This window comes from Xiphophorus maculatus, chromosome 20 (assembly GCF_002775205.1).
Source record: "Xiphophorus maculatus strain JP 163 A chromosome 20, X_maculatus-5.0-male, whole genome shotgun sequence".
In the NCBI taxonomy this organism is placed as follows: Eukaryota; Metazoa; Chordata; class Actinopteri; order Cyprinodontiformes; family Poeciliidae; genus Xiphophorus; species Xiphophorus maculatus.
In genome coordinates, this window is record NC_036462.1 from 24,098,262 (window position 1) to 24,120,525 (window position 22,264).

The following is a 22,264-nucleotide window of genomic DNA, read 5'->3' on the forward strand; positions in this document are numbered from 1 at the left end:
CTGTTTCTAAGTTTCATTAAAGTGGGAAGCTTTATTTCTTAATTACACATAGGAAAGAATGGTTCAAATGAATATTTAAATAACCTAAATTTACACCATATCTATGCTAATGTTGAGTAATCCTAAATTTGCATATATTCTTTCCACCAATCCTTCCATGTCAACAAGTATTTTTATTTGAGTTTAGACAAATTCAGCACAGATACACAACTTTATATAGACATTCTGTAAAAATAATAATAATAATAATAATAATAATTTAAAAGTCTTAGCCTGGCAGCAAAGTGAGGTAGACATCCTAATAGACCTCCTCTCAACAAGGCCCCATCTATAGTCCCCACTATTTTAATAGTCCATGACAAGCATGTCTCCAGCCAAGATCTCAGCTCGTCCCTCTGAGGGCATTCTTAGACATGAAAACAAAAGAGGAGAGCAGAGAAACTTCCTCCTTGCATGTCATTCTGTCTCCCTAAATTAGACAAATGCCCTGTACTTTTTTTTCTTTCCACCCACTGGGTTCAGACCCTCTTTTACTGGGGTGCAGGTTGCTATTTCCTTTCCCTCCCCTGATAAGAGGAATGACGTGAATGTGACCGTCCAGCCAATGATCTCAGACAGCACAGGGGAGATTCCCGGGAGGATGATTGTGCTGAAGTCTGATCTTTGACTTTTGAACCCTTGTTCTGAAGAGTCTTTATGAAGCGTAACCCTCAGAGGAGCCACATTCCCTCAAACACAACAAGGTCACGGTAGAGTTTCTTGCACTCGTTTTTTTCTTCTTTTTTTTTTTTTTTGCTTGAAAGTTGGGAGATTCTTTGAGCATTGAGAGACACTTCATTATGAATGACTGCTTGGGCATAATGTTAACAATGTGTGGACTGTGTGTGTGGGCTACGTTCTAAAATGAAATCTGCAGTGAATTAGCCAACAGAGACGATGAAACATTGTCTCTACTTACCTTTTGTCAAGCACTTCAGTCTTTCCACGTTTGAAGCCTCCTGATATTCTGCTGTACTATTTTGATGCTGCATTATGCTGGTTACTGTTTCAGGACAAACATCACTGTGGCTCCTGTTGTTGATTTTGTACAGAATAGGACTCCCTGTGGGGGTGTCTGACAAAGCAGACATAGATCTCACTTTGACTTTGTGTTTTCCCGATGGTTTTACACCATCCTCTTTTTGGCGTGTCTTCAAACCTCCGTCAGATGTCGCCAAGGACACAACTAATCCTGGATGCTTAAAGAAAGCATGCCCCAACTGGTGAGAAGTTAGTTTACTGTCACTGGGGCTCAGTCCAGAGAAGGGTTTTAAAATCAAAGCTGATTCCTTCATCGTGTTTTCTGATTCACAGCTCAAAGGACGGTGACATCCCGTGCTTTCGCAGGATTCACTGTCCATCGCAGGTTCTTTGCAGTGGTTGGATAAGTTACATAGGTGGTCTTTTTGACCTTCAAATGCCCCTCCAGGTCTTACATCATCATCCTCAAACAGTCCAACCTCCTCCAAGGCACCTAGGAGGTCCACACCTCCCCTTTCAAAAGGCACCGGGTTTTTTAGCGCTGCTACATAAGAGTCTCTGTATCTACATTTCAAATCCAGGTCAATAAGATCCTGATCCAGCTGTCTTTGGCCACATGGCATACAGGGTTCATCTGCATACTGCAGGGTTTGTCCACTATTTCCAAGTGGGATGGGTGGCGGCTGTCTCACAGGTTTGGGCAACACTGAAATAGGTTGAATTTGTTTATCCACAAATTCCTTCCCTTTAGCAAACTCCACCAAGTCAACATAATCCCCCTCGATTTCTTGATAGGTCAGACTCTCCCAGGTGTTAGGAGAAACCCAGCCCACAGGTTTGTTCATTGGTTTGGACCCTGATCTGGGCGGTCGCCTTTCCATTTTGATGAGTTTTGAGGATGTGTGCAATGGTCTCAGAGATGCTGACATCCTGTCTTCTTGTGGCAACTTCACTGCCTCCACTGGAAGGGTTGATGAATTGAAGTGAGAGGAAGCTGAGGCCTTCTTGGTCTGAGGCGCTGCTTCACCACAGGCGGAGACAGTCTTAGGCTTGTCTAAAAACTCTGGAATTGAAATTTCAGACCACTGCAACTTGATCACACCTTGATCTGTGCAAAGTAAACAGCGAGACAGAGGAGTCCCGTGGCGTCCTTCATTGATATCCTGCAGCCACTCTTCAGTGAAGAGGCAGGGGTAGGAAGTCTCAGGGATCGGTGTCTCCTCAACCTCTCGACATCCCTCCTCCAGAAGGCTCTTGAGGACAATCCGGGCCGCTTGGTCACCAAAGGGTTCCACCTGAAGATAGAAGTCTCCAGGACGCAACAGCAAAGGGTTCACAGACGCTAACTGGACGACGGTTTTGTCATGCAGACAAAGAGGCCAACCCTCACAGCGGAAAACTACGTCAGAGTATCCAGCCTGAAAAAAAAAATATTGTTATTACAGATTGACAAGGATTTTTAGATTTACTCTCTGATACTTTTTATTGCTTATACAGATTAGGAATTGCAATTTTCATTCAGTTATGCTGTTTATTGGCAATAAGCAGAATTATAAGGACTATGACTCTAATAACAGGCACTGAAAACAGTAAAAATCTCAGCATCAGAAATGCTTCATTTAATTTTGTTAGGACATGACACTGAACTGTTTGCTGTTACTGTTCTCAAGTGTGCAGTCTGTTGTCCACGCAGTAGAAAATATTAACAAAAAACTATAAAAAATATTCGAGTAAAAATTCTGGATTGAAAAATATCAGTAACCAAGCTATGTAAAGTTAGATCTCAGCAGCTTCTCTATTAAGTTTTCATCATTTTTGTTAAAACCTTTGACAGTCACAGTAAGTTATTTACTTATTCTTTAAACCTCTGTAACCCATTTGGGAGTCTACAGCATGACTGAAGATGAATAGTATCTTTTTATGCATTCACACTCACACATGCAGCCTGCTGGACAGACTCCAACAGGTGTTTGGAGGGAATAAGGAAGTCCAACAGGCACTGCAGAGCATCGCCGTGGTAACGTTCATCGATGGTACGAAATAGCTGGCAGAGGACGATGGGTGCTGTGACCTCAAAAGGTGGGAAGAGTGCCGACAAGGCACTCTGGATAGACAGGTCCAAAGATTCTGGATTCTGGAAGAAATTAAAAGTTAAAAATGATTATTTTCATAATTGCTTTGACTCGGTTATTTCTCAGCCACATGCATTACTATAGGACAAAAATAAAGATTGCTTACATATGTTATGTAATTTACCTTTCAATAACCCAGTTCAGAAAATAAGCTTCAACAGTCATGGTAAAATAAAAGTACACCTCTTTAAATTGTAAGGCTTTTTTGGGTTTTATTTTTGACATATCTAGGGTTTTAGGAAATTATTTTTTGTTTGCCATTTTCACTAAAGCACCACATCAGCAGTGTGACCAGAACACAATCAGCTGTTCAGACTTTTTTCATTTCACTTCCTGGCCCAGACATCCGCTTCTTTCTTTTTTCTTTTTTTTTTTTTTCTTGTTTGGCACTGAAGTCAGAGGAGAATTTTACAGTCTTGGCTGTCTTGATTCACTGGATCAGCTCCCTGTAAGATTTACACATCAAAAGGGGAGTAAGAATATGGCTAAAAAGAAATAAAACAAAACAAAGGAAAGTCTTTCACCACCAAAGAAGTCTGCAGCGTGAATAGGAGCCAGACATACTGTCTACCCAGAGTAGAATACTTTTAAAATGTAACTAAAAAAAACAAAGCAGGAAATAGTAAAAATACTAAAGTTGATTTAAAGAGAACTGGCAGACTGCACACTTTCAAGCTTTACACATTGTGTTATCATAGAGGCAAAGATCCCAGAGGAATGTGAGGTGATGTGACTTTTTATGTGGGAGTTCACTTATCTCATTCACTGAAAAGGACAAAGATGTTCACACAAATAAACTACTTTTAACTGACCACATGTTTACATTTCTGAGTATTTTATATAAACTGAGCTGATTCACAGATAAAGTGATTTTGTTAAAACACTAATAGCAAATATCTAGCTCAGCATCATAAAAATGTATTGCTTTGTCTATAAATGTCAGAATATTATCCTTAAAATGAACAGTTCACGATATTTGAAATGAGGTTTATTCAGTATGAATCCTATTTGTTTGGTACCTGATGCCAGTCTTAGACGGGCCAAGACAACAGAGGACTTATTTTCTACATTTCTGAATAAAAACATCTCTTTGAGTAGCTGTTAATGAGAACCACTGTGACTAACTCATTTTGATTTTCACTTACTGAAGAGAACAACAAGAAATATACGTATAAGCTGCACACGACTTTCAAACAGAGCCTTATACCTGTACTTTTGTTAGTATGACATTTCAAAAGTTTGACAGTTGCATTTTAGAAATTCTGAGCAACTTAACTTCAGTCACATACATTTGCTTTATTACACTGTGCACCGAGAAGACCATGAATTACTAAAAAGAATGTCTGTGTCACCACTTGTGACATTTTCAAAACATTTTAACTGTGACTCATTAAGGAAAGTCCTCGTGGTCCAAACAACTCAAAAGCAAATACACTTCAGAGCAAAATAACAGATGCTTTGCCAACCTTTGATTCATTGGTGTTTTTGCTTGGAGTCTCCTCAAAGAGGTTTTGGATTTAGAGTTGGGCAAATAACGAAGGAAATGGCTGCATGGTTTTCTGCATGAGTACACTTTTGGATGTCATCTTTATCACATTAGGGAACATGAGCAAGGAAAAAACACAAGACTACTCAAAGTTATATATTTTTTTCTTTATTATAAATATGATTAAGTATTCCCTGTGTTGCTCTGCTCACTTCTTTCCTGACCTGGACATGGCTAATTTAAGTTAATGTATTTTCAGCTGACCAGGGTCACCAGATGATCAAGGTGACAGGAGCATCTCTTCTAGACACAAATTCCCTCAAAGACTCAACTGTCTGTGAAACAGTTTTGGGTCAAGTACTGCACATGGAGCTGGTTTTCACTGTAAGTACACCTTTTTGAGAAGTAATCCTCCAAATGTCTGCAAAGTCAAGGTATCAGCAGCAGCTGTGCTATTAGTGAGGAGCAGCCAAGCATGTGGAAACAATTCAGATGAAAGGAGAGTGTCTTTAAAGCATTTCAGTGAACCCATCCGACAATAAGTTTGCCTTTGAGTTGAGGATGTTTCGAGATCTGCGATTAGATTAGTGAAATAGTCGAGCACATACACAACACTTTTGATCTGGCTGTGCAGCACAGCAGCTAAAGTAAAAATAAAAATAAATCTGGGTCTTGGCATGTCAGCTGGCTGTGAAATGTTCCATGAATTTAGCATTTGGCACACAAACTTCTAGTTTGTATTTATAAGGACAGGGCTCTTGAAGGTTTAGTCTGCAAATATGTTGAGTCGTCTTTCAAAGTTGTGTTTTCCCTTCTGTGTTTAGAAAGAATGTATACACAAGTCCATTAAGTGTTGGTAAAGATCAATAATGCAGAAACTTAAGTGACGCACTAACAGTTTTTTCACTTGTGTTATAAATGATAGTACTCTATATGAAGTAACATGATTTAACAGTAGCACAAATAGTAACGTGATTAGTTCAACACTTCAAACAGCAAAATTTTGAAATGTTTATTTCACACAAAAAACATAGATTTGAATGAATATATACAAAACTTAAAAGATACAAGTGTGCATGAGTACAAAAGAAGACGCATAAAAATATTAACTTCTCAATAAATGGATACAATTAGTAACCATTGAGTAGCAGGTTAACTTCCAAAAAAAAAATAAATAAATAAAGTAAGCAAGTTGTGAAGCTAATAAGCATTAAGTTGACTTGATTTGATATGGTATGTCTCAGGGTTGTGTGCTCAGCACACAGCCATTTATTCTGTAACAAAACCACAGTGCATTAAAACATAATCAAAACTTTCTAAGGGCATTTGTAGATGACAGGTACACCAGGTAAGGTTGTTTTTAAGTGACTGAGAATTAATTTAGAGGTAGGAGGTCAAACAATTATGGGACTGGTGCTGAGACAGTCACCTGGTGCTAAGTGATGACAAAATGAATAAAATCATCATAATGTGAAAATACTGAGCTTCTGCTACTATTATACACTTTACATAAGTATACTTATTGATTTGTTTAATGTTTTATCTATCAGGACTTTTTTTAATTTTAGGATTTTCCATAATAGTCCCTTTCATTCCAGATACATAAAGCAGTTTTGGTATGAGCAATACATTAAACTGACTATAAATCTATTTGATTTAATTTTGATGTCAATTTGATTACTAGGCAAACTGGAATGAAAGTAAACAAAGGAATGATCACCTCACCCACAGCTGGAAACTCTAATGCCATGAACAAAAAAAAATTAAAAAGACAAATTAAACTCATAAGAGGTATGAGAGAAATATTATACTGATGCCAAAGCCTTACAAAAGCATTCAATGAACACCACATAATAACTAAAACAATTAATAAGTTATATTTTTAATTAAAACAGCTGCCAAACTGATAACCAAAGCACATCTCACACATAAACTAAATAATTATTAATGAGTACATTAATGATTTGCATAATTCTCTCTGATATATTTGTTTTTATATGCTTCCCAGTCTGGGCAGAACACCAAATGTTGACAGCAGCCTTTACAGAGCACCAATGTTTAATTTTACAGTAAAAAAAAAAAGTTGAAATTAAAAAGAAAGGTTTAGTGAAATAAATGGCTTAATTTGAGGATACTACTTTTGGATCCACACCAGGCAATCTATTTATACAACTGGTTCTCAGTAGCCTGCTGTGTTATTGTAAACCCCCTGTCCAACAAAGGACCCTGCTTTAAGCACGGTCCTGGTAAGGCCTGATGGCTTGAACAGGTCCTGAGGAGCTCAAAGTAAACAGAAAACACAGCAGCATCAAAGACCTCACACTGGTCAACTTGAAGAACAACTGGCAGACAGAAGCATCTGTCTGCACTTTGGACATGAAATGTTGAAAACAAGTGTAAGATGATTTCAGCTGTTGTTTATGCAATAACACCTTAAATCTTTCAGCTATGTTTAACATTTGCAATCACAGAGAGCTAAAACGAGTTAACGTTCACCACACAGTGCAGGGTCCTGGATTTAATTCAACATCAATATCTGAGCACCTGCAGTTTTTCTCACTCTGCGCACCTCTGTTAGTCATTGCATTCCTTCATTTTCCTGATTGTGTACATCTGTCACAACAGCCTGTGAAATGGAGAGCAGAATAGGTTGGAGGCAGACGGTCGAATGATAATACATCACAGCTGTTTAAGACTCACGTAGCCCTTGAAATATAGGTTCTACTGTACTCTGCAAAGCTAAGAGCGTATCTGGGGACATTTCTAATAAAGGGCTGAACAAAGATGAGTGGCTCAGCTTTTCACTGAATGTGTTTTATTTCAGTTATTAGACTCTTGCATGCTTGCTCAGTTCAGATCTGTTATTTTGTTCTACATTCATGGAAGTTTAATATCTGTAATGACTGTAGTTAACATTCTCTCAAGGGATGCCTGCCAGCTTTTGTCTATTATTACTGTACGTTATGAATGCAAATCATGTACTGTTTTATCCGTTAGCCTAGTTTGAATGTTATTTTATGTAATAAAATTAGCAGCTATTAACTGCTGCAAATTATTTTAAAAATCAACAAGGTACAATGCATAGCTCATTAGAAATATAAATATGTGCTTAAAAAAAATACAGCTACATTAATACCCTCTGATATTGAACTCCTTACTCTTAGTAGAATGATTTGCAATTGGAAACTAAATCTGTATTTAAAACCTTGTTGTCAAGTTTAGAAAGTGAATTTGTTCCAAGGTTTCATATAAGCTTGGAAATTAAAAGTGGGGTGAATCGTAATGAGTTAAAACATTTCCAAAATTATCCAAAGTACTGGAGCCCAGATTGACATAAATACATATGGCCAGAAAGAAAGAAGTCTATTTTATGTCCCTAGTATTGTTATACAAGGTGCTAAGCCTCTCCCAACTCTGTCAGAGACAGGTTTTGAAGTTTTCTTACCAGTCAGCTTTAAAACCTGATTAGTGGTGAGAGTTCATGTCTCAGACTTAGTTTTGATCTCTGGCTTTTGTGATTAAGATGTAATCAGTCTGAACATTATTAGATATATGTCCAAAATATTTAATTTTCTTAATGGTTGCAATATTTTTTAAAAGGCACTGATTAAAATCTGTCTATTTTTGTTTTTTTCTAAGTGATTACAGAGGGAGGTTTCCTCAAATTGTCCCATTTGCTGAACAGTCAGGTCTAGATTCCTTCAAAAGGCAACCAAACCTGCTAGATGGCCCATGTTTGGAACCCTAGTCAAGGATTTTCAACTCAAGTTTTAACATCTAGGTGTTTAATAAACCTAAGCTATGTAGCGATCGATGCACAGAGGGGGAACAATTAAAATTTCACAAGTAGAAAAAAATTATTTTGAAATTAAGAGATATTTTAAAGTCCTATTTTAGATATGCACTGTCACCTGGTCTTCTGCACAATAGTCAAGTTCTGTTGTTTTCTTTTCCATGTAGATTACAAGCACTTGTGTATAAATCTCATTGCTATATACTGCCAGATAAAACATTCTTGTGGTATTTTATCTAGTGCTCTACATTTAGTCTTGGTGGCAGTGTTAGACAAAAAATTATTTGGTCCATTTGTATTCACTAATGTATAAGGGTTTGATGGGATCTTGTCCAAAAAGCTCTTGCAATACCATGACAATATATTTCATCAAATTAGCCTCTGGCAGTGCTTTCTAGTTGCTATGTTGGTCTTACTTCATCTGATAAAACAGGTGTGAGCTGCAACTACGAGTCTAGTCAAGCTTAAAGGCAAATACTTAACGTTTGGGAAAAAATACTGTGACGAGAAGAATCAATTTGCATGTATAAGATAATGTTCGCTGCAGCTGCCTCACAAAGTTAGCATGTAATTCAAACAAACAGTTCTTGCTAAAATCTAAAATACTTTGTTCAAATCTGTGCTAGTCAATTTTATACTAAAAAGAGCTTCGTTAAAACACATTCTACTCTCTCGATAAGCATTTTTGGGTTAATTGCCTGCACTTCTCATGACGTGAAGTATGAACCCCTGTTTTGTTACCCTTGCTAAGATAGCAAAAAATGTTCCGTTACTGGAAGTCATGACTGTGGGTGGTTTGGCTAGTAATATATGAGGTAGAACCTCCTGAGATTTACCCGAGCAAAGCTCAGCTGGATCCGCTTCAGAAAGTCCAGTCAGCCAAATGAAAGAAGGGAGGTTGACTGTTTTCATGTATCTCAATAAAACAGACTCCACCTTATAACAGACATGAACTGCAAGCGTGAATGAATCCGTAAAAATGAAAAGTTTGAGAAAAACATGTTTGAGAACAACAAGCACACTTTGCAATCACAGTCCTAGTTATAGCAGTATTGGAAATATTAGCAGTGCGGGTGTGGAGTCATGAAAGGAGACAGATTCAAGTATGATCTGAGTTGAGTACTAAACAACAACCAAACTGTACGTAGAGCATCAAGTCAAATAAAAAACACAAATTTTACGCAAACAAGGCTGGTAATTATGAAAAGCATAAATGATAGCTCTTCCCAATAAAATCATTTATTACAGTAGATGGTGCCACACTGACCCCATTTTATCAGCTCACCCACTTCACTGCTGTCTGTGGCAAACATCTGAAGAAGATACAAAATCTTCACACAGTTCATCACCAAGTATCACACACAAAGATGCAACTGTTATGATGAGCACTGCTAAAGTCTGCTTAGCAGTGTATTTGAGTTGACGTACTCTAACGTCAGTCCTTATCACGATCAAATTATGTCACTACTTAACTAACTCTTGTTTTTACACTGTGCAGCACATTAGCATAGCCAATGCCATGCTCACAATAACTATTTACTCCCACAGTCAGACACTGAAGCGTATTCAGTCAAGCATAAATCCCAACCTTTATCTAGGTCTGCAGAGGCTGTTGCTTTTGATCAATTTCCAGCTGACCACATTCCACCGCTGCCTCTGCTTCACATTCACGACACGGGGATTCCCTTTCCTCTTGCTATTGTCCAGAGCAGCCAGTGATTTAACTCTAGAAGGAGCTTCAGGCTCCAGCAAAGGTCATGGTATGACCTAAATGGGCAAGCTAGCACAGACAGGAGGCATTTGTTTCAAAAGTTGGCTTTCTCTTTTTCTTGCCCACCATTTTAGCCCTCCCCCCATCCTTTACATTGTTTTGCTAAGTTTGCTAGTGAGCAAATAATTGCAGGTTGGAGCACACCGCCCCAGGATCAGGTTAAAGAAAGTTTCACCTCATATTTGAGCCACAGTATAAACAACCCATCAGGCATGCATTGGCAGTGAGTTTTTTTTTGTCATTTGCTACAACGATTAAAGCTTAGAGAAGAAAAACTGCCTAGAACACAAATCAATAAGATGATTGACTTTAATTAAGTTGTAGCAGCGCTTGATGTGACATTTTGAAAGGATTTTTGTTTATGTTTTCATGCCGATTGGCTCTCAAAATTCCTTTGAATGGAGTGCACATTCATTCCACCTCCAGGCAAAAGTGGCACTTAAGGTAAGATGTGTCGTAAAATACTTGACACTGCCTGATTTCTCCCTGTCTGGTTTTGTTGATCTGTCCAAAAATTAACCAGTTCAGCACTAACAAAAAGAATTCGGTAACTGATAGAGATTTTTTATGGGAATATTGTGCCTGCTTTAACTTGCCTTATCACTTTGTCAGCCAATAAACAAATTCAGATTTGGAAGTTAGATATTTTTCCTGGAGCCCAAAGTTGAACTTGAAGATCAATTTTGCTTTGCACTCTAAAGTTCTTCCCTTGTGTGATTTCCCTTTTAGACTGTATGTTTGTAATATTTCTTAATATTCATATGTTGGCAGCAGTTGACTATGTCTGATGAAGTAAGCAGGGGCGCCGCCAGGAATCCTGGGCCCCATGACAAAACATTAAATTGGGCTGCTGCTACATTTCTTTGAGTCTATCTGACCCATCAAAAGCGTCACAATTTTAAAGGCTTGCAACAGCCTTGCTTTCTTTGGTTCAATACTGATAACTAACACAATATTTACTGCTCATGAATTTAACATCCACATACAGTATGCAAAATAGGTTGCTTACATTTTTTCTATTAGTTTTAGATTATTGAAATGTCTCACCTCATGAGCAACAGTCATAGGCAACATGCAAAATACACATAAAGCAATCCAGGCTTCTCAAAAAATGCTATGTAGTTGCATTTTAAACAAGCTGCAGTATATAACTTTAATAAAAAATATGTTTTCTCCATATTTGTTAAAGCTGTCACCATGTCGTGACAGTTTGTTACGAGACAGATAATCTGTGAAAACAATCAATCTCCCCCACCTTCTCCCTGAGCTGCTATTACTGACTAAAGTAATGCAACAGCCAAAACAACCAATCAGAACCAGAAGGAGGGTCTTAGCGCTGTCAATCAACCTCATTCACTCACTGCTAAATGTGCTAATGGTGGAGAAACAACATATCATTACAAATGTTTATCTGCTGTCACTGGTAGCTATGCTAACTAGACTGAGCATTCACAACAGCTGGAGGTGAGCTGTCGCTTTTATCACAGGCCCAGATGTGAAGATGTTTGTTTTAACCTTTCCAGACTGAACGGATTGGTGATGGTGCAGCCAAATTTGCAGTACCATAATTCTGCCACACTTTGCACAATCTGAAAAATTCCAGCGGTTTCTGGAAGGGGAGACGTTGTGTTTTCCAGCCAATATCAGGTTATTACGGTAAATTCACTCCCGCCGGAGCAGGGAGTGAAATTAATCTGAGGGCCGCTCTTTTAATAGATGGTACATTGCGTTTTTCTACGCAGATGGTGGATTTTTTAATTTTTTTTGGAATACTGTTTATGAATAAAAAGGGAAGGCGGGGGGCGAAAGGGGATTTGTAGTTTTCCCAAAAATATGATTGAAATCTCATTTCACCTTTTGGTGCCAGTAACATTTACCGTACCACTTAATGAGGTTGGCGTATCGCTACGGCTGTATTTTTTTGGATTTAGCCTATGGTGAAGCATAAGTGACCCCAAGCTCAACGATTTCCTTACTAGGAAATCATTTGGATTGCGATGGCAACAACCACAGTCAAGACGAAATACTTTTTGTACTCAGGTAAAGTGAGTGCAGACTTGAAGTGAGTCATTTGCTTCTTTATGTCTGACTCAGCATGATTTTTTACATGTGGCTTAAAAAACCTGCTCTATAGCTGGTTTCACATGCAAACCACATTTGAAATGAGGTTTTGTCTCAGAGCAATTGTGGTCATAATCAAAACGACCGGATTAGTCATAGTCATATAATCAAAAACATGCGGTCGGTATATCTCATCCCTCTTTCACATTAAGTGTCTTCTGCCTAGTAAAGAGACAGCTCTGTCTCCTGCTTAACTCAGCAGAGTCAAATCTTTCGATTGAAAGATTTATCGATTGAAATCTTTTCAATCGATAAAAATAGTCAGTAGAAAAACATGGCATTAAATCTTTGTTTATTTGGAGGGACTGAATATGTTGCTCATTTTGTTTTTCAGTAGAAATCTGAAATTACTGGAAAATCAAAAAGGAAAAACAAACTGCCAAATCTTTGGGATGTAATGTAAAACTTTTATTTAGGTGAAAATCCCATGACATAATATCTAGAAGTTTAAGTGCACACTAGTTTAACATGTAGACTGGAAATGTCACGGGTCTGAACAATACTTCAACAGGCAGTCATACTGAAGCTGTCTCAAAACAATGAGCTCAATGTGTCTGGATCCAGCTTAAATCTCTGCTGTCTTCTCTTTTGAGAAAACAATCTCTGACTCGCAGCTGCAATTCAGAACAAGTATGAAGTTACAAAAGTGCTTCAAAAATGCTTCCATTGTGTATACGGCTACCAGATGTTATGAAATGCTCAATAAACTACTTTCATATCATCTGTTGCTCAACCACGACCTAGAAAATAAAAAATATATAATGTGCTGGCAAAGGTGTTTGGTGAAAACCAGCAGCATGCCAGAACACACCTCAAGATAAAAGAAAATTTGTTTGGCAAACACTAAAGTTAAACTTTAGATATTTCTCTGTGAATGTATCATGAAAAGATTTGGTAGCCTGTGTGAATTTTAAAGAGAAGGAAATGGCAAATATCTCCAAAATATTTTTCTGTGTTTGATTACTACATGCTGCACACTGACAGCTAGAGTGTGAACATTTTCCCATGAATACGTTGCTCTGCACTGGTTTTGAAAATATGTGGCAAAGTGTTGAGCTCGGCCCGCTTTTCTCATACAGATAAACAAATGAGATACAAGTTATGGCTCCAGAGTTCTGACTTGCTGACTAAAAGAAAATTAGTTTTGTTCACAAGCCAGTAGCTAAAAGCTGTGACCATCCACAGATCATCTTTTGTTTGACACATTGTCCTCCTTTGCCATTTGAGTTCCTGAGGAGACAAATGATCCCACAATTGCACTAAAATTGTTCAGAAATGTTGCATCCACAACTAAAGACAATGATCTCCAATAAATAAATAAATAAATAGCTGAAGTCTATTAAAGTTGCTCTCTGAGCAACCGTAAATTGAAGAAACATGCTAATATCTGATCAAATTTAAACCACAATCAACTTGTGTCTGATTAGATATTCAATGCAAAGATTACGTAAAGGTGAAAAAAGCTAACACTATTATATTTCTATGTTGTCCTATTATGGCTTCCTTCAAGCTGTTAAAGTTTGAAACAATATGATTCACGTAAAACAAATATTTCAACAGGCTGCGAACCAACATGGTGAATAAATTTCACTATAACTGAGAAGTCAAAGCAAATGTAACAGACGTGTTGCAAAAAAGGACCTCTTTGAACCACAGTAAAACTGCCAACAATAGATTTAGATTGCAGAAACCCATTCATGTATTGATATATTGACAATGGTATATTACTTGATTGGAATTCAAGCGATTATTGCATGACACACATAAGCCTTTGCTCTCCGGGTTTATCAGACGTGGGGGAAATGATACAGCGTAACAAGCAAAGACAAGTCTTCAGACTTGCTTATCAAATCAAGTCTGAATAGCTTGATTTGACAAGCTATACACCTACATATACATGTAAGTGTATATGTATATATCCGGTGTTGAACCACCAATTGTGTTCACGCAACCACTTATCAATTATCGTGAAATAAACATAAAATCTGAAAACAAAACACTGTAACACACTGAATGTTATTTGTTATTGTTTCTAAAAATTCAATAAATGACAGAAACTGGACTGCCTTGTTCGTTTGTCATCAACTGGGAAAAAATATTTTATACAGTTTGTTACGCACTGTGGTTCCTACAGCTGCAATTAGGTAAAATTAATTAATTATCCAATAGACAAGAGAAATAACTTGTATCTTGACTTAACTGACAGAAACCAAACTGTTTATAGATTTATTGCCAGGGACAAACGGATTATATGTATCACAACAGCTTCAATGTTCTGATCCTTAATTTTAAGCCATATTTTATTTTTAAAAATGGCTAAGAAATAAGACTTATGACTATTTTTTGACAGATTCAAGCTGAGTATGGTTTATTTGCTGACAGTAAACTTAGGATGGTGCCGCTAGCATTACTTAAAAACTAAACTAACACTAATATTAGTAAAACCTTTTGTCATAGTAAAACCTTTTGTCGTGGAATAGGGCAAATTACAATAACTATTCAGATAGAAAATAAAAAATCTCAGAATTTTCTTAACACTAATGCACCATATCTAAGAACTACCAGGTTGTGATTGCAACAACACTCTTCGGTGTGGAGGTTGTTACTGATGTTAGCTAAAGTCTGAATCAGTGAGGTGTGAAGATCACAGAAATTTAATAAGTTATTTAATGTCTACCTGTTTGAGATTTCTTTAGACTGAGAGAGAAAGAAAGAGCAACATTTCCTGTAAGTACTGGGAAGGATCACGAAGTTTTTAAAAATCTTTTCAAGTTTTAAGCTCATTATGTTGTGGAATATGTTAGATTAAATATTGGCAACCTTTTGGAAATGTCAGAGGTAAGAATCTACATTCTCTAGAGAATAAATACAGTGACTATTAGTAATAATAGCAACACTAGCTGTACTGATCACTAATGTAATATAGAATTTAAAATGTCAACTCTGTCATCAAATCTCTTTTTTTCCTCTCTCACACACGTGGCTTCTTCTTCCCCATAATATAAATAATTGCATGAATAATTTCTAACCACTCGGAGCAGTATAGATTGTTTATTAAAAAGAAATCTGAAACAACTAAACTCAGCAAGAGGAAAACCACAGATCACAAATAAGCCACAAAATTCTGATATGGGCATCTTAATTACAAGATTAGATCATAATAATAATTTCCATATCTTTTTATTTTTTTTAGTATGGCTTTGCAAAGTGAATGCAGAGCAAGCAAAGCCAGGGAAGGCGTTTTCAGAATTAAGGAAGTGATATGATGTGAAAAGATGTGAAGTGACTTGTTTTAGCCAAAGCCGGGATTCACTAATAACTATGAGAGGATTACAGCTGTGACTGTATGAAGTCGGGTTAGAATATAGACCATAAGTCAAACTGCATCCTGTTTTTTTCTCTGACATCAATTGATGATGTAACACAAATAAATAATGAATAACCATGTCTGACTGACCTGAAAACCTTACTGCTCATATATAGCAGGTGTGTACTGCACTTGACCTATATCTTTAGCAAAGAAATGAAACAAAACTTGCTTCTCTTGAGATTTGCTGAAGAAAGTCATTGACCTTACTAATACTCCTGAATGAATGACTGTTGCTAATGGATGTCAAAGTGTAACCAAGTGCAGGTACAGTGCACACCAGTGAGAAGGGATCTGGGTTTTGTTCCCTTGTAAAGTGTTTACCCAACATATAAATCATGCACGGTGCAGTAATCAGATGTTTTAGACTCTTTAGGTTTAAATGACTGTAAGTCAGGGTGGTCATGAAGGAAAACATCATTCATGCTTTAAGTAAAACAAACAACCACGGCCCTGAATGCTGGTTAAACAAGTATGCAGCTATGGATATAGAGGCAGATAAACTACAGTCTAGACTTTTGACTCAATCTTTTGATAAGGAATCTGACTGAGATTCATCAACTCAGATGTTTCTTTCAGTAAAGGAAGTTAAAGAAGTTATAAGACCTTGAAAATATACTTATATATCTTACACTTTGGTAAATTAAAACATTTGGTAAGAATTGTGTTGTAAATCAGCTTGAAGCAGCGCATGACTGCAAAGTTGAAGGAAAATGATGCATGGTTTGCAGGAATCCTTAAAAGTAAAAAATCTGAAAAGAACAGGATCTGTTTGTTGTCAGCCCTCTTGGTTCAATGTGAAACTACTTCAGACTTTAGTTATAGCCAAAATAATTTTTGTGTATGTCTCGTGAGTGATTTGTACAGTTAGATAAAGAAAATGCTGCCCAATTTTCTAGCAAAATATCTTAAGCTTAGTCAAATCGTATGGGGATGGTCCATGAACAACAATTAGTAAGTGATTTTATAGATGTTGAACTTCTGTCCCATTCTTCTCTGTTTGTCTTTTGGAGCCTTTGACAGATTTTCCAGCAGAATATCTTTGCATTTAGCTCCATCAATTTTCCAATCAGTTCTGACCAGTTTCCCTGTCCCTGTTGAAAAAAACAAACGAACAAAAAAACATATCCCCATAGCATAACACTGCCACCACTGTGTTTCACTGTGGATGTTAAGTGTGACGTGTGCTTTTTTTTTCTCCACATTGTTTTGCACTTTGGCCAGAAAGTGAACGTTTTGTCAAATTGGATTGGAACATCTTCTTCCACATTTTTTGCTGTTTTTGTGACAGTTGTGTAAAACTAAAAACAAAACTTGTTGTCAGTTTCTGTCAATACTGGACTCTTTGAAGCTCTTTTAAAAAGTTCATGTTGGTAGAGTTCTTTACTAATAGTTAAAAGATTCTCTCTCCTAAGCTTGGGATCACTGCAACTCTTCTAGAGGTCCTACCAGTCGCCTTACCCCTGCTATAATTGAGTCACATTACACACACACACACACGCACGCACACAGACTCTGAAGGCAGCCAGTTGCGTTTGATTTTTTTAAGGGTATCAAATCCGAAAAGTTTTTGTATGTAGCTGACAAAATAGGAAAAAAAATTAACAGGTATGAATACTTTTGTAAGACACTGTTTTATATATTCCAAGAGGTTCCATTTACCACAGGTTAATAAAAACGTTCTCATCATGTGGCTAACCTGTTATTGTTAAATTAGCAGTGCTAAAACTGGGATTAAACCACTCATAAAAAAAAAACTAGAGAGGTGTGGATACTTTTTAAAGTGCCACAACTGAACACATAACAAGGAGTCAAATCAGTTACTAATAACATCCTGAGATTTCTGCATCAATTAAACCCAAAAGGATTAAAATGTTTAACACAAAAGACAATGAGCTTCATTCTCTCTTTCCCAGTAGGCAAACACTTGAAAAGCTTCAGATGTTGTGAGCTGTCTCACCAAGAGAGTTCAGAAAACAAAAAAACCCTTCACTGAGGATGGTTACAATAACACTGTGCAGACTAAGTTTTACTACCTAGAGAACAAGTGAGGTGAAGTTGTACAATACAGTCGATGATCCTGGGAGCTCGTAAAAATGCAAAAGAAAGTATAGTTATTCATAATGATTTATTTATTTTGTTGGCGGTGAGGATCTGCGGGTAAACAACTCATGGTTGCTAAACTTCACCCACAAATGCTCTGCAAAGCCGCAGAGTTGTCCAACAAAAAGACAAGGTCTGAGTTAATGGGTCAGTGGAGCACTTGCTCGATTTAACTTCAAAATAACAATGAGCAGGAAGGACAAACAGGAGGTAAAGTTTCCATGATACTTTACCATGATTGCTGGAGTTTCCCCTCTATCAGGCAGAAAGTTTCTTCATTTTTGGATTTCGATAATCCTCTTTACCTAGCTCCACTTGGCTCTGTGCTTGGAGACCTGCCATGTTTAGCATATCCCCACCAGAGACTGCCTGAAGAACATCCACATGACAGTGAGTCGACTTGATTGAAAAAGAAGAAAAGTCAGCCCCATTCTTCACGCACTTTAACTTTGTGGCATAGAGAGACGTGCATTGCTGAGCTGCCTGTTGATCCTCCAGCTCCTCTTTCACTTCTATTTCACTTCCCCAGCTCCTCTGAGTGTCGGGGGGTGAGAGGAGGAAAGAAGGGAAGGAGTGCAGGGAGGGGGAGGAGAAAAGCGCTCCCTTTTCAGAGGAAAATCCCCCTCCAGGCTTTTCAGAGATTTTCTTTGCTCTCTCTTTCTTTCCCTCTCTCTAACGCGCATGCTTTATCACACACCCACAGACGCAATAAGTCACAATCCCAAACACAAAGCATTCAGAGAAACACTCACTGGCTGTTACTGTATTCCAAGTAGGAATCGAAACATTTCCACATCCATTCTGCCATGCCTCCCCAAACCTCCCCATGCATGAACACCCCTTGAAGGAAGCAAACCTTTTTGGCCCAGATTTGCAGAAATCCAGCCCCTCATTTTTGGCCCCTTTTCTTTGTGTTTTACTCCCTGACAGCTTTTAGAAGGTTAAGTCAGTCTTTCTTCTCTCCCTTTTACTTCATAGACTTCCACTGTCTGCTTAAGGCTTTCTCATTTCCTCTCTTCAGCAATTGTCCGCCGGCAGACTGACGCGGTCCAAGCCAAGCAGGACTGCCGTCATACCGCTACATAAGATTAGAGGAAAGTACTGTATATACACCGCTATGGGCTGAAAATTATATTAGGTTTGAATGAAACCCAGGCAGGAGCTGCTGCCATTGCAGGCAGAAGAATTCACTATTGTGGCTTTCCATGTGTAAAAAGATTGACAGGCCAACATTTATTTTTTTGGGCTGAAGCCCAGAGAATGCATGTGATTCTGGTGGTTAGCTAACAGCTGGCCTCCACCTCTCCATGTTTATCCATTTGAATTCCAGAAATTACATGGAAATCCATGAATATTTCCACTAAAAAATCTGAGGAAACATAATATTTCTTTTCATCAAAGATTCAGGTAAGGTTTCAGCTGAAAGTATTAAAAGAAAACTTTCCCCTTCGGTCTGTGAGTTGTTTCGCACTCTGTAGAAGCAATGGTAAATGCTAATTTGTCCTTTACCCTAAAATGTGAAACTGATATTCTAGACATGAGTTACACAGTTTTATTTACATGCCACTGAAATTTACTTTTGAATCATCTTTCTTTCATGCCATGAAGAGCTAGAATGAAATAGCATTGTCATTGAAAGTCATACTCATTCAGTGTTAAGCAAAGTCTGGGACAAACAAATAAAAATTCTCACATTAGCCAAGCCACAATGCACGCTGGTGTGATATGATTTCTCAGATGTACAGTACACTGGAAAGCATTTTCAAAGTAGGATCACTTCTGTTTTTGCTTTTTTTTGTCACACTTACATATTTCAGATCATCAAACAAAGTTATGCTAAGTAAAAATAAGAAGTTTTTTAATTATTTTTTTCCATCTTAAAGGGGAACAAAGTTACCCAAATCAACACAACTGCTTTTGTTAAATCATGAATTACCATGGCCATTCATCACAGGTGGAGAAACAAGGAACAGTGGTTAACGTAGGCATAAGTGTTCAGTGCAACAAAACTACTTCAATAGCACATTAAAGACTCGTCCAGGTGGTCACAAAACAACTCAGAACAACACTTAAAGCGCTGCGGGCATCCATTTTCTGAGTTAATGTCAGTGTTCATGATTTAACTATAAGACAGCGACTGGGCAAAAACAGCACTAAGAAACAAAACAAAGCAAAACAAAAAGAAGAAGACTGACTATCAGCAACAAGCACAAATTGTTGTCTCAGAGTATTTCTCACTGTCTTCTCTTCACCAAGAGGAGACAGACTGGCCCCCTTCTTTCCTCAACACACACACACACACACACACACACACACACGCCCACGCACGCCCACATGCATACACTTCTGCCCATGAAATCCAGATGTGCTGTCCATCTACGCCAGCAAGGGCAGATCTTTGTTTCATGAGTCAGTGAATGTGGGGATTGGAGACCACATAAATAACACACACTGTGCACCAGACAAAACTGAGACAGAGGAACATACACAAAGATTAAGCGTCAATAGTACCGGAAATAAGGCCGGACAGGAAATCTGCCGCACACACCCTTACCGGTTTGTGCATGTTCTGCAATTTATTAAACGCAGACATAAACACACAAACCCACCATAAACACTTCTGTGCACAGACACAGACAGCTGAGAACCTGAGCGCTCCAACTACTCTCCGTCACTCCATGTCCAATTCTTTCCTGATGAGACAGGAATCCCATGGAGAAAAAAGTAATTCGGACCCCTTCGAGGATTCACATCAAACTAGCGTTTACCCACATGAGCTCCCATACGGACTAAGACACAGCAATGAATGTCTTGGCAGTCTATAAAGAATGACTACTGCACATACTCATAGCACCGGCCATTAAAAGTCTGGGAAAACTAACTTGCCTCCTGGCAATCTACTCCCAGGATTATTTTATGGATCAATTACCTGACCACAACAAGTCTTTAGGCTTCTTTAGGCTTAGGTTAAGTCATTTGAGGTGCAACATGCTGTTTGCATGTCAGAAAGTGTGTGTACTTGGGGTGGGGGGCGTGGGGGGTTGTTTGTAAATCATGAAGTTATGCTAGTTTGGAGATTTATGATGTTTAAAACTTTTGCCAGTCATGCTGATTAATGAGTTATTCTAGACGTTTGGGGTTTGCTACTTAAAAATATCTATGGAGATTTGCTAGCTTGGGGATAACTAATGGTAGTTTCTAAGTCATGGTTGCTGTGTGAATTGTGGGTTTATGCTTGTTTTTAGGTTGTGCTAGCTTGTATTAAAGGGAGTCCTCATAATTATGGAGTTATGCTTGTCTTGGAGTTGTTATTTTTGATAGTTATGCAGTAATACTAGTTTACCCCTTTATGGTGTTATATTAATATTATAGTGTTTATATACTGAAGAGTTTTGCTCGTTTTGGGGCCTTGTTAAAGTAAAGAGTTTTAATCTTGGAATGCATAGATTTCTGCATAAGAGCCTCTGTGACATTGATCGGACATTTTCTTCTATGAAGGATATCTGGGTAGCTTTTTACATATCTTGATGGGACAAGATGAAAGGATGAAACAAGGGACAAAAGAGGGAACTATCTCTTGCATGTTTCTCTTTCCCAGGAAGAGAAACCTTATCAATGTCTGGCGATCTGAGCCTGTGACTGTGACATAATTTCCTGCTTAGTCTTTTCATGTAAGGATTACAGGAAACCAAGGCTTGGTATTTGACATGTGCTTTCACATAACATAAGCAGTATGTTTCTTGGACTTCTTATCTGTCCACTTAATAGGTGTGGGGAGTTTTTATGTTTATTTGGCTCCTTTAAAGGTGAATGAGAAGCATGTTTAGAATAGAAAGTTACATTGAAGTACTGAAGAAAACATCGTCTTCTGAAAAGAATGCACAGTTAGCAACATTCCAGATGTCAGCAGGATTCTGGGCATGTTTGTTGTTGTCTGTACTTGACTTTCATTTGCTTGTATGTATTCATGTGTGTTTATTATATTTTCAGTCACTCCAGCTGAAACACATCCTGTTTCTTCTTTGTGGCTAATAAAAGACAGGGTAGAGACCCTACTTTTACTTTAAACTGCTGTCACATTTAACACTATTGTTTCCACTGGGATTTTATGATAAAACATCGCATTTCACACAGAAAAGATCCTATTGAGAAATTGAGCCATTCTTTTTGACAGTGAGCTGTAACTGAATAAACATACTAAAACACTGAGGTCCTTATGTGCATGATTCAGATAATACCATCCTTGTGCTTTTTAATCTCAAAATTCACATTTGGAAACAGATTGCTTTAGCGCCACCTGTTAGGGTTTAATCTACCTTTGTCATGACTTAACATCAAATTCTGATACAAATGAACTCCAGACACTCAATAGCAGAGAAAAAAACCCTTCTTGTTATTATTCCTAATAAGATCTTTGTCTAGAGATCTTATTAGAGTCTTAAAATACATACACAGAGAACATCCCTTTTCC

General features: G+C 37.8%; 1 protein-coding gene across 1 annotated transcript in view; it reads right to left on the bottom strand.

Moving 5' to 3' along the window:
• The window catches only part of LOC102238375 (puratrophin-1-like), a 35,895-nt gene extending 17,555 nt beyond the window's left edge, over positions 1 to 18,340 (bottom strand). Inside the window, exons 1-3 of the mRNA XM_023324754.1 lie at positions 18,027 to 18,340; positions 2,957 to 3,154; positions 959 to 2,438 (exon numbers count right to left, since the gene is read on the bottom strand). Coding sequence (XP_023180522.1) covers positions 959 to 2,438; positions 2,957 to 3,154; positions 18,027 to 18,029 — 1,681 coding nt within the window. The 5' untranslated portion in view covers positions 18,030 to 18,340. The remainder of the gene's footprint in view (positions 1 to 958; positions 2,439 to 2,956; positions 3,155 to 18,026) is intronic.
• Between the last annotated feature and the right edge of the window lie 3,924 nt (positions 18,341 to 22,264).